Source organism: Gobius niger, assembly GCF_951799975.1.
Source record: "Gobius niger genome assembly, chromosome: 6".
Lineage (NCBI taxonomy): Eukaryota > Metazoa > Chordata > Actinopteri > Gobiiformes > Gobiidae > Gobius > Gobius niger.
This window is the reverse complement of record NC_136857.1, coordinates 33,523,563-33,536,480: the sequence shown is the minus strand read 5'-3', so window position 1 is coordinate 33,536,480 and position 12,918 is coordinate 33,523,563. Positions and strand designations below refer to the sequence as shown.

The window sequence follows — 12,918 nt, the reverse complement described above, 5'->3', positions numbered from 1 at the left end:
GTTCTCAAAGGGCTCGCGGCACACTGAATGTCGGGTTGCAAGATGATTTTGAGACAATATTTGTTACATTTGTGACATTGAATTTGATGTATTATTGATTGACCTGACCTGACACAAGGCAGATACACCTGGTGCCACAATCAAGTGCTGCACAGCCTCGGCCAACAAAGAAGAACATTAATGCCGTCCTATCAGTCAGCCAACCATTTCATTGGACCCCAATGGCCTTCATGCCAGAGGGTGAAAAGCACAAAGCATCAGTAACAGTCTTGAGCCCATTCAGCGCTGCCCGGGACTGGGAAATGTGTGTTGATCTAGACAAGAGTTTTTCCATCCAACATCGCTGTTACTAATCTGCGCCCAGACCTGGTGCTGTGGTGCTTTCATCGTTTAGCTCACCGTCCCCTGGGAGGATGGTATCGATGAAGCATATTCACTGTGTTATTCACAACCGGCGGCTGAGGCTGAAAAGAGGGGTTGTTCAGTGATGTAGCAGCCGGTGGAAGAGAGCTGGAGAGGTCCACTACAAGATTCCTGAAAGAAATGGGTTTCAGAGGGCAGGTGCAGAGGAAAATAGTCAGCGTGAGGGGTAAAATGACCCCCACCCGCACCAGGTGTGATCAGCCTGTTGTGGTACCTGCCTCAGCAGAGGGTGATAAAAGGCCCAAACACCTAATGATGTTGAGTTACAGTGCCTCTCGAAAGTATTCATACTCCTTGGACACACCTTGGACATAACATTTTATTTTGATTTTTTTACTGAACGTTCACACACAAGTAAAAGGCAACTGTGAAGTGAAAGCAAAATGATACATGATTCTGTTATTTTAAAAAAAATAGAAAAGTGAAAAGTGGGGCGTGCATAAGTATAAGTATTCATACAGCATTTTCTGAGTGCATTAAATTGCCTTTATAACATTCGACAACGACTGCAGTATGTTCACACCTTGGCCTAACCATTAAATAGAGGCCACCTGTGCGTTATACTCTCAGTATAATTTCAGCTGTTCTTTTAGGTCCTCAGAGCTGTGGTCAGAGTGTATTGGTCACTAAACAACATCATGAAGGTCAAGGAGCACCAGAGAGGTCAGGGATAAACCTGTGGAGAAGTTTAAAGCAGCGTCATGCTGTGGGGCTGCTTTTCCTCAGGGGGGTCTGGGAAGATTGTAAGAATAGTTGGGAACATGGATGGAGCCAAATATGGGGACATTTTGGAGGAAAGCCTGCTGGAGTCAGAAAGAGAACTGAGGCTGGGGCAGAGATTCACCTTCCAGCAGGACAATGACCCTAAACACAAAGGTAAATCTACAGTGGAATGGTTCAATAAAAACATATTAATGTGTTAGAATGGCCCAGTCACAGTCCTGACCTAAATCCTATTGAAAATCTGTGGAAAGATCTGAAAACTGCTGTTCACAAACGCTCTCCTTCTAATCTGACAGAGCTTGAATTGTTTTGTAAAGAGGAATGGCCTAAAATGTCGGTCTCTACATGTGCAAATCTTGTAGAGTCATACCCCAAAAGACTTTCTGCTGTTATTGCAGTAAAAGGGGGTTCCACAAAGTATTCATTCATGCTGTATGAATACTTATGCACGCCCCACTTTTCTATTTAAAAAAATAAAATAACGGAATCATGTATCATTTTGCTTTCACTTCACAGTTGTCGGTTACTTGTGTGTGAACGTTCAGTAAAAAAATCAAAATAAAATCTTTATGTTTAGGGTTGTAAACATGACAAAATGTGCAAAAGTTCAAGGTGTATGAATACTTTCGAGAGGCACTGTACATACCATGTTCTGCATAGGTAATAATACCTCTGAGCTGGTCAGAAGCAAGGTCCTGGAATCAGTTTCCTTGATTGATGCAATGCAGAGTTGAATCAACTGGGATTGAAAGAACTAGTCCTTTGATGAATTCTATTGCCAAATGAAATACAGTATGGTAGTTTTTGTAAACATCACACTTTTCATTTCAACAAATGACTAGTTGATGAGTTTGCATGAAAGGTTTTAGTAGTTTGTAATGAAGAGCTGCAGCGTGTGCTGGAGAGACAGGAGAGTGTGCTTTTCATCAGGCATGAATCCATGATGAGGTAGTTGATTCTTTTAGTCAGTTGTGGCCTTCACCCGTGCTGCTCCTGTGACCCTCAGCCCTGTCCAGACGTGTACTGGTTCCCCATCCTCTCGGAGACGGCCTGTGACCACTTGGTGGAGGAGATGGAGCACTTTGGGAAGTGGTCAGGAGGAGGCAACAAGGTATGGCCCTCACATATAAACTCTTTTGGTGTTTTTATCATAGTCAGTTGTTGGACTGGATATTGGTAAAAGTTAAAGTATTACTGGTGTTTTGAGCTGAAAAGCATTGAATAGTGACATAATCCGACAGACAAAACTTCATTAATGTGAGCTTTTTGATATTTCTTAAAGGTGAAGGGAGTTTATTTCTAAGATAAGATGCAAAGTTAATTTGTCAACCAGAAGCTTTATTCAAGTACAGTAGCCATCAAAACACCTTTTTCATGTTTCCATTTCCATTGTAGATTCTCACTGAAGGTGTTCATTTAGGGAATTATATTTTAAACAAAAGAAGTTGACACATTTCTCAGTGAGTTTCATGATGTCGTCACAGGACCATATGAGGCTCATGGAGAAAATACAGAGAATAAAGCGCATTAAAAATATAAAACATATTTGAGTTATTTCACCCTCGTTTGATTCCTCCATAATTCCATGTGTTCATCCATAGTTTCATGAGAATGTACAATGAAATAGTGTAAAGCTGATACATAAAAAGTGTTTCCAAACTCTTGTTGCCGTTCTTTAATGACATGTTGCCTGAGTAAGAAGCTCTCTTGGATCTGGTTGACCTTTCCTCTCTCCTCTGGGCAGACTTTTGACTTTTGTGTTTTCTGTATGTCATCAGGACACCAGGATCCAGGGCGGATATGAGAATGTGCCCACTGTGGACATCCACATGAACCAGGTGGGATACGAGAAGGAGTGGCACAAGTTCCTCCTGGATTATGTGGCCCCTCTGACGGAGAAGATGTACCCGGGATACTACACCAAGGTACTGCACATGAGTGACTGCACCACACACAATATATTTGATTAAATCATTTGTAATAAATACGTTATTTTCCTCAAAAATTCTATCTTTTCCTAGTAATATTATGGCTCTGGTTTGGATAAAAAACTAGAGCAATTCAGCATTTACTTTGAACAAAAAGCTTAAAAAACAAGCTGTGTTACGCTATTTTTCCTGTCAGGAGAATTACGTATAGGAAGCGTTAGTTGGAGCTATGATTGGACAATAGGTGTGTTTAAGATGAAGTGCACCTCACCTGGAGTGACCGCGAGGCCTGGTGTTGGTGGCTGAGGGTGGAGAAAGGCTCCTAGAGTTTGTGAATTCAACCTTTTGAACAGTTTTTGAAGACATTTCTGCTTCTCCCACAAACCAGACAGACCTCACCATCAGAGGAAAGGATAAACAGTTTACAGTTTCGGATTAACTTGGATAACAAACTTACATGTTGGACACATCCTCATCACTTTCTGTCAAACATGAAGTATTTCTGCAGATTAAAGTAGATCTCTGTGATGAGCAAAGAGGAGGCTGGAGGCTGTGGAGCGTCAAGGGAAGTATTCAGATCCATTCATCTGTCAGTTCACTGTCAGCACACGTGTTGACCGCACATCATTTCCCATCATCCTTTTGGCCTAGTTCAGGTGGCCGAGCCAGGCGGTGCAGCTGCCTCGCTCTCACGAGACTACCAGCACTATCGCTAATTAAGTATAATTTGTATTTTTCATCAATCTGTTTATACCAATTATATCCATCAATATTGAGGAAAAATACCCCACTAGATTTTTCTACTTTTAGTTCCACTAACTATTTGCTTTTTGAGATCATTTTTCTTTTTGTTGGTTCACTCAAAGCTCAATCAAAGATTCAGTTGTTGGATATATGTCACAAAGGCCCTTTGTTCCTTTGAGAGTTATTGTCTCCACAGTGACCAAAGCAGATCATGTTCCTAAACGACCTAAAGTCAGCATGAAGCAGGATAACATTGTGTTTGTGTGTTGTAGGCCCAGTTTGAACTGGCCTTCGTGGTCAGGTACAAGCCAGACGAACAGCCGTCTCTCAGACCGCACCACGACGCCTCCACATTCACCATCAACCTCTCTCTCAACCATGTGGGCATCGACTTCCAGGTCAGTGGCACACACCGCCATGCGCTACCCTGGACAAGAAACACACTTGTTTGTCTATATATCATGCAGAGAACCTTAGACCACTAGTCTGAGATAAATGTTTGTAAAGAAGTGCATCATGGGAGGTCTGTCCCAGTGCATGCAATTTGGAAGTAGAGCTTGTGGTGTTCAATGAAAGCATTTACTGTGGTATGTGGACTTCTATTCACTCTACACCTCTGTACCTCATGTCATGATCCAAATCTACAGTGTGATAATTCTTTTGAGAGGAACTTCCTTAATGACTGCTTCGTTTTTTTATTTTTATTTATTTCTTTAAAGATGCATTATGCAACTTTTAATGTGAAAAATAAAGTTGATATTTGGTAGGTTTTCACTGATGACGGACTTTCTCATCATAAAACCTACAGAACAATTGATCCTGGAGTGTCCGAGTGACCACTGTGTTGGAAAGTAAAGGTCATGCTGACCACTCATACAGCCACGGGGTCACAACAGGGTCAAATATGCACAAATATCAACCTTTTTCAGATAAAAAGTTGTGTAATGCAACTTTAAAGGACCTTTAGCATTCATGTTTCCTAATCAAAAACATTCATTCACTTCATTCATTCAGGCATATGTATATATACATGTATACATGTATATATACATATATATACACATATGTATACATGTATATATATATACATACATACACTGCTCACAAAAACTTAGGGCACACTCAAAAAACACAATGTAACTCCAAGTCAGTCAAATTTCTGGGATATCAGACTGTCCAGTTAGGAAGCCACGCTTATTGTGAATCAGTTTCACTTGGTGTTGTGGAAATTAAACAGACACAGGTGGAAATGAGAGGCAATTAGCAAGATCACTCCAAAAGAGGAATGGTTTTGCAGGTGGTGACCACAGACCATTTCTCTGTCTTCATCCTTTGTACCGTATTTTTGGAACACTTTTGCATGTGTCCAGTGTTCTCACCACTAGAGGTATCATGAGGAGGCATCTACAACCACAGAAGCTGCTCAGGGAGTGATGCTCATCCAAAATGGCACGTCCAGTTGTGCTGTGGCAAGAAGGTTTTCTGTGTCTCCCAGCGCAGTGTCCAGAGCATGGAGGAGATACCAGGAGACAGGCCAGTACACCAGGAGACCTGGGGGGGGCGACCGAGGTCAACAACCCAGCAGCAGGACCGCTATCTGCTCATTTGTGCACGGAGAAACAGGAGAAGCACTGCCCGAGCCCTACAAAATGACCTCCAGAGGGCCACAAATGTGCATGTTGGTCCTCAAACGGTCAGAAACCGACTCCATGAGGGTGGTATGAGGGCGTTGAGCCGGTGCTTACTGCCCAACACCGTGCAGCCCGATTGGCATTTGCTCGAGAACACAGCGATTGACAGGTTGGCCAATGGTGCCCTGTGCTCTTCACGGATGAGAGCAGGTTCACCCTGAGCACATGTGACAGACGTGACAGAGTCTGGAGACGCCCTGGAGAACGTTCTGCTGCTGCAACATCATCCAGCATGACCGGTTTGGTGGTGGGTGAGTGATGGTCTGGGGAGGCATTTCATTGGAGGGCCGCACAACCCTCCATGTGCGAGCCAGAGGTTCCCTGACTGGCATTGGGGACCGGGATAAGGCCGGGATAAGATCCTCAGTTATCTGGACATTCTAGAATGTTGTGATGTCACGTAGGCTGATTCATAGGTTATACATTCAGTCCATTGCACATATGCTTTAGGAGGATGACGTTAGAGATTGTTATAAGGCAGGCAGATATATGTTCCTCTGGACAAGTTTCCACACGGGGTCGACTCAATGTTTTCAAGTTGTAAGAAAGAAAAGAAAACCATGAGCCCATTGCATAGGTTGCAGAGGATCGTTCCATTTGACGGGCCAAAAGTGAGGTAAAGGCTAAAGCCCAGAGTGGGAACCTATAGCACATTTTATTCATGTACAAATATTTTTTGACTTCTGGTTCAGCGCTGCAGGATTTGACATTGCTTTAGCACAAACAGAGGAGCTGTGAACTCTCTGAAGAATGGAGAGCCAGAGGTTTTCATTGAGCTCAGTTTCCCATTCATTCAAGAGAATCCACATTTGTCATTGTGTAAGATAAGATTGAAATGACACTCTTAAATGTTTGTGTGGGCGATCTTAATCTAAAATGAAGTCACCAGGATTTCTTGTGGTACATGGAGAAACTAAGGGACCCTTTTTACATGAAATGACATAACTGTAGAACAGAACAGAAATATTGTTAAGATAATAATAAAGATGGTTTCATGATGTTTTTTTTTAATCAAACTGGGGCTTTTAGAGAGAAGGATGGCCAGTTAAAAGGATGGAGGAGGTGTTTGTGGCCCAGTAATAATACTGAACGAACGTTTCCTCTTCCATCTTTTTGGGCTGTTGCAGGTGGTCCATGATATCCTGGAGTTGCCGTTCAAGATGAACGTTGTAATAAGGCTATTTAATTTAGTAAAGAATGATTTAGGAATGATAATTGGCAAACACTGGAAAAGATAAGTAAACTTGGGTAAAATATTCATTTGCACGGAATTGATGTAGCCGGCAACAGATTGAGGGATGAGCAGGACCTCAGATTGGACTTAGTCTGTTCAAATAGTGGTTGGATGTCCATTCTTTGTTCTGCGTAAGAAATGTTCCCTGTGCTGCTGGCTGCAAGACAACCCCAGAGGATGATGCATCCTCTCCATGAAATTCTGTGCCCCTTCATTTGCTCATTCCCATCTCACCTAGACGGCTAGGTAATCGGCTTGGGCGCGAACAATAGAGTGAATGGAATAGCAACTGTGACATTATTGCTCATTAAATATACCTATATAATACAACTTAGAATGTATTTTAAAGCCTCATATAAGCTTCATGTTGTGATTCTACTCCAAAGCTCGTATTGTTTGTATTGTTTGTGTTGTTACGTTGCTGTATGTACGTACGTACATGCTTGAAACCTAAAAAAACCTGTTGATTTAGCACCATACTGTAGTGATGTGCCCGGGACAGAAAGATGTTTCTCTCGATGCTAACACCGCGGGGGGGCCTTTGTGCTGTTTGCAGGGAGGCGGCTGCAAGTTCCTTCGATACGACTGCGCCATCACGTCCCCTCGTAAGGGCTGGGCGCTCATGCACCCCGGCCGCCTCACGCACTACCACGAAGGGCTGCCCACCACCGCCGGAGTCCGCTACATCGCCGTCACCTTTGTGGATCCATAAAACCAGCTCACTCCCACGGACTGGACGTTAAAAATATCAAACAGTCCTTTTGAGAAGTGCTATTTATTCTGACGTACTGCTGTCACAGGCTCATGCGTGACCTAAACTGATCATGTTCTTCTGAAGTCTCTCTGTAGGAGCAGGGCGGGGCGGACAGAGCGCAGTGGGAGGGTCAGCTCCTACTGAAAGACACAAACACACCCAGGACATTCGCTGACTGGCCAAAGGCTTGCAGATTTTGATTAGGGATCGTAACAACCTTAGGGATAGTAACATCAGTTCCACTATCAGCCTCTAATCATGGTGAGCACATACACAGGCATGTATGTGTCTGTGTATGTGCTCACCTGGGAACATAGGTGAGCACACACACAGGCATATATGTGTCTGTGTATGTGCTCACCTGGGAACATAGGTGAGCACACACACAGACACACACATGCCTGTGTATGTGCTTACCTGGGAACATAGGTGAGCACACACACAGGCATGTATGTGTCTGTGTATGTGCTTACCTGGGAACATAGGTGAGCACACACACAGGCATGATTTCCTTGTGATGAAATGGGAAGCAAAACGCACTAAAACGACATTTCTCATGGTGGCTCCATCCCGTGTAGCTCCAGAAGTGTTTGAATAGTTAGCATAAGTACTAATCACTGCCAGTGCACTGAAACATTTGTTCCTCTGCACTTAAACTTGCGTTACTAAATAAGTAGACTAAATTTGTATTGAAAAGGTTCAGTATTTCATCGTTACACTCCTAACACACATCATTCTACGACTTAACAAAGTAAACTTCCAACTCATGAGAAGTAAACAGACTGAGTTCAGAGATGGATGATGGGCCAGGTTACACTTTAGAAGGATCACAGACTCCCATGAGCTGAACCCGAACCAGAGGCTGTTCCCACACGCGTGTGAAGACGGATCAGTCATGGGACTTGTTTTCGTGTCTGTGTATTGTCATAGACATATGCATATGATCCTGTGGGTACTGCAGGGCTGGAGTACCCACCCAACCACCACCAGGCAATTTTCCCAAGTTACAAAAACGTCACTCCCTCTTCTTTTAACATGCGAGCGCTTCATCCAGCTCAGACGACTTTGCCGCCCACTGGGAAAAGCATAACTGGGACTTATGGACACAGGTAATGATTTGCTGCTGACCTGTGTGTGGGAGCACTTGTGTCAGCTCAGGTCTTAGCAGCTCCACTCGGGAACAAGTTACTGTAGACTTTTTATTTATGGTTCTCTGTGAGCACACTCCACATCCATGGAGAACATGAGACATACAGCAGCAGCTGACTAGTCTGTAGATCTGCCCTGAAGTGCTCTTTATACTTTTCTTAGATTATCACAGTGGTTAAATGTTTTTTTTGATATGTCCAACATTATTAGATTGATTACATACCAATGTTCTTTAGTATGACGTCAACATGTTCAAATCACCATTAGGCTACAATAAAAGGTGTACATGGTGTATTACATTATTATTTGTGTCGGTGGGTTCTTGAGCTACTTATCCAATCATGAAGCAGAATGACAGCCAGACTTTACCTCTGTTTTTATCCACAGGATATGGTCAAACAAAGATCCGCCTTCTAAGACCAGGGACAGGCCCATCCCACAAAAACACAATTGTTAAACACCTTTTCCAACAACATGCACAAGTTCTTATAGTTTCATTTGGCTGGAACATATAGGGGGAGGAAAATACTTAAGTTATTTTTGCTTTCCAGGAAGTCTTAAAAATGCTAAAATTAATAAAGCATTCTCTCTATCTCCATTGTGCTGTGTAAAACTGAACATTTCAAAGTGGACTTTTATTGTAGACAGCCATAGGCACACCTGTGTGCAGTATTCATATGGTCTACTCCGCATCTGATATGCCATGCCTTCCTCCGTTGTCCACTTTGTTGACTATTAACAAAGCGGGGCCGAGTGTCCTCTTTCCATCACATCCTCCAGAGTGAGCGGCTGCATCGCCACGTGTCAAATCACATGATGACATACAGATCTGTGCTAAACGAACAGCACATGTATGAATGAAAGCTGTTTATAAACTGGTTTTGGTTGGATGCCTGTTTGCAAATCTTTTTTTGCTTTTCAGGCCAAAAGGTTCAAAGAATTCAATTCAAACATTAAATATAATTAGCAGGTCCAGTTTATTGCCAAGTTTAGTTAAAGGGACAAGATGCACGTTGTTCATTTTTATACTCACTACTGCCACCTCAGGTCTTATGCGTAACTGCAGATTCTATATTAAGCTCGTGCATGAGGGCACTTTCTGAGTGACAGTGCAGGATTTTAGAGGCAGTTGTCGTGAACAGGTCTGAGCTCATTCTACACATTAGGACATGGTGGAACATGTAGGGGGAGGAAAATACACCATTTAAAAAAATGTTTATTCTGTATAGTCCCTTTAATTGTCCCCAAAGGGAAATTCATTTTCACAGTAGTACAGGCAGGAAAGCAGTGTCACTAATATACATTACAAACATGTACAATATACAGTATAACCAAAATGACAACACTGATCACAAAATACAGGCGTCTGTAGGCGTGTGTTGGAGGCTTTTGGGGGATAGCCAATATTTATATTTAGTGAGACACTAAATATACACTTTCTACCATTGATTTTCTTTTGCACAAACATGGAACAAAACAAAACATGTATTACTTTGTGTACAAACACATCATATTGAGGCGGTTTCGTTGCTAAATAAAGTTTGGGTCATTGTTTTGAGCCAAACTGGACTTTGACTTGGCCTTTCTAACATGTATATGTTTTGTTTTCAACCATAACCTTGTGGCCCTGGCTTTATGTTTAGGGCCGTTGTCTTACTGGAAGGTGAACCTCTGCCTCAGTTTCAAGTCTTTTGCAGACTCCAATATGTTTCTGTCCAAGATTGCCCTGTATTTGGCCCCATCCATTATGATTCTTGGTAACAGCTCTGGTCAGTGCTGTCCTTGTTCGGTCAGCATGTTTAGGAGGACGGCCAGGTCTTGGTAGGTTTACAGTAATGTCAGACTCTTTCCATTCCTGGATGGTGTATTTAACTGTACTTTGAGAGATGTTTAAAGCTGTTTAAATCTCGAATGGAACATTGATTTAATCTATTACGTTGTCCCATGGGCACAGAGTGGTTCAGGCACAGGTACTTTGTCTGTGTGCTCCTGATATGGGAGAGGATCCTCGACCACACTTTCAAACAGCAGGGCCATTAGTTGGTCAATGTAGACTGTCAACAAAGCACAAAACATTTGTCTTTGTAAAAGCATTGGATGTGTTGTTTTTAATGTGACATACCTGAGGTAGCTCTGGTATTCAGGGCTTGCACGGTGTAGTCTCCACGTTTGTACTTTGGGTACACTATCGTATACCCCAGTACACCTTCAAGGGTTGTTGCATGTGACCTTGTAGCGTTTTCATTGTAGTGCAGGGCAGCAATTTGTAACCTACAACATTTTTAGGTACAGATTCACACAACACAAATTTTAGAATTTGAAAAATGTATGTATGTATTACCTAGCTAACATTCCTCTGAAGGAGAAGCTTGTGCTTTTGGGGGAGAACCTAATTATCAGGCTGTGGAAGGCCTCAAGGTTTGATGTGTGGTACATCGGGCTGATTTTCTCCACATCCCCTTCCCCAACCAGAGGCCCGTGTAGGCACCGAGGGAACAGGGCATTGTGGTGGGTGTGCACATTCTGCATGTTATTGGCCATAGAAGTCCACTTAGCGACAGCCTCCTGTCCTGAGGAAGACGTAGAAGCTGCCCGATAAAGATGATTCAGCTTTCCCAGCTCATTATTTTTTTTTCCAATTCCTAGAGATAAAAATATATATTTACTAAATAAATGCACAATAACCATAATATTACACATTCCCTAAATGCATACCCTTTCCCATGTGCCAAGGGTTAAAGTAGTGCCTGATATCCTTCTTTTCCTCCCTTAAAAACTTCTGAACGCCGGTGTGTCGATCCGTCACAATGGCCTCCACATTGACACCCCTCACTTCCAGCATGGTCAGACTACGCACAAAGCCCTCCTTCTCCATGTGCACACTGTTTCCAACCTCATTGCTCTAGTAAGGCAAAGAAAAAGAATAAAAGAATTCTATCATAATGCACAGAGTTATCCCAAATTAAATAGTTATGTTTTTATTGCATTGTATTACCTGGACTAGTTGGATGTCAATGACTTTGTTACTTGCTAGATTCATCATCGTGTAACTGCCATACTTGGCTGAATGTCCTACACGAATGCAAGTTGTACGTTAGCTGACTTTTATTAATACTTCAGATAAATGTTAATGAAATGTATTTACCAGGTGAATCTGCCTGCATGTCCCCACCCAGTGTAACAGAGCCGCTTTCAAGAGCCTCCCTGATGAGGTCATCTTGCTCCAGTTTCCACTGCCAGTTGACCGTAGGGATGAGGAGCTTTGCCTGATGCCTATAGAAGCACTGCTCTGACAGTCCCTGAATATTGAAGGCCCCCAAGAACTACAAAATGAAAACATCTGTTATTAGCTGATAATATATGGAAAAATAATCCAAACAATTCAAATGTTTTTGCAGTACCTTTGAAATCTGGCTAAATGATGAGCCGGTGAACAGCACAGCAGCACAGAGCTGTAGGTTTCCAGCTGGGACGTTGTTCACCATGGGCTGACTGGACCACTGATTGGTGAACTCACAGCGAGGACACTGTTGAGTGACCCGAAGCAGTGTGCCGAATGTGACGCTGTCCACAGCACAACGACTAGTGCAGACAGGACATCGCCTGAACAGCTCCAGCAGTCGGTCCTCATGAACAATATATTTTTTGTCCTTGTATGGAGGGACTTCAGTGGGAATGCTATATAAAAGAAAGAGGCATATTTAATCCCTCTACAATTGACGCTGTATATATATATATATATATATATATTTCAATAACAAGGGTAGATTTCCTTTTTACCTTGAACAGTTCACAGTGCTGGCACTGTCATCTATGTGGAGGCCGGGGTCAGATGCTGATACCTCACACCTTTTCCTTTTTAAAGGTGTAGAGGCTGCTCTGGGACTGTCAGGAAGAGGGATTTCCATCCGGTCCCCTGTCCCATAACCGGTGCTTGTGTAAGCGGTCCGGGCTTGAATATAATAAATAAACAAACGTTTTTAAAATGGCAGTAATGATCATTTACATAACTTGTGTCCAACTATATATAAAAAAAAAATAGACATAAAATGACTGTACTGGATGAACAACAATAAAAAGAGATATCACCTTTGCTTCGCCTGCTCGGCTTCACATTGGCCTGGACACTTGCATGCCTTACAATGACTGGATCAGTCTGGCAACCAATTTCTCTGGTCACTGGCTGAAAACATCATATGGTAGAAGGGTAATGTGTTACATTTCCAGTGCATGTTGTCTAATTCTGATTAGTGAACATAAGCCAAGATGAAG

The 12,918-nt window shown here is 42.7% G+C and overlaps 2 protein-coding genes across 2 annotated transcripts in view; one reads left to right on the top strand and one right to left on the bottom strand.

The window, feature by feature from the left end:
* plod1a (procollagen-lysine, 2-oxoglutarate 5-dioxygenase 1a) overlaps positions 1–7,597 on the top strand; it is a gene marked incomplete at its 5' end in the record, with an annotated part of 35,190 nt that extends 27,593 nt beyond the window's left edge. Inside the window, 4 exons of the mRNA XM_079557680.1 lie at positions 2,153–2,257; positions 2,925–3,071; positions 4,091–4,216; positions 7,300–7,597. Of these exons, the coding sequence (XP_079413806.1) occupies positions 2,153–2,257; positions 2,925–3,071; positions 4,091–4,216; positions 7,300–7,455 (534 nt within the window). The 3' untranslated portion in view covers positions 7,456–7,597. The remainder of the gene's footprint in view (positions 1–2,152; positions 2,258–2,924; positions 3,072–4,090; positions 4,217–7,299) is intronic.
* Positions 7,598–9,328: 1,731 nt separating this feature from the next.
* On the bottom strand, positions 9,329–12,554 carry LOC306964323 (uncharacterized protein; the record flags this gene model as incomplete). The annotated part of the gene is made up of 8 exons (XM_079558314.1): positions 9,329–9,435; positions 10,769–10,917; positions 10,997–11,216; positions 11,362–11,548; positions 11,642–11,718; positions 11,792–11,969; positions 12,048–12,324; positions 12,427–12,554. 8 exons carry the CDS (start codon positions 12,552–12,554, stop codon positions 9,329–9,331), a joined length of 1,323 nt encoding a protein of 440 aa, XP_079414440.1.
* Between the last annotated feature and the right edge of the window lie 364 nt (positions 12,555–12,918).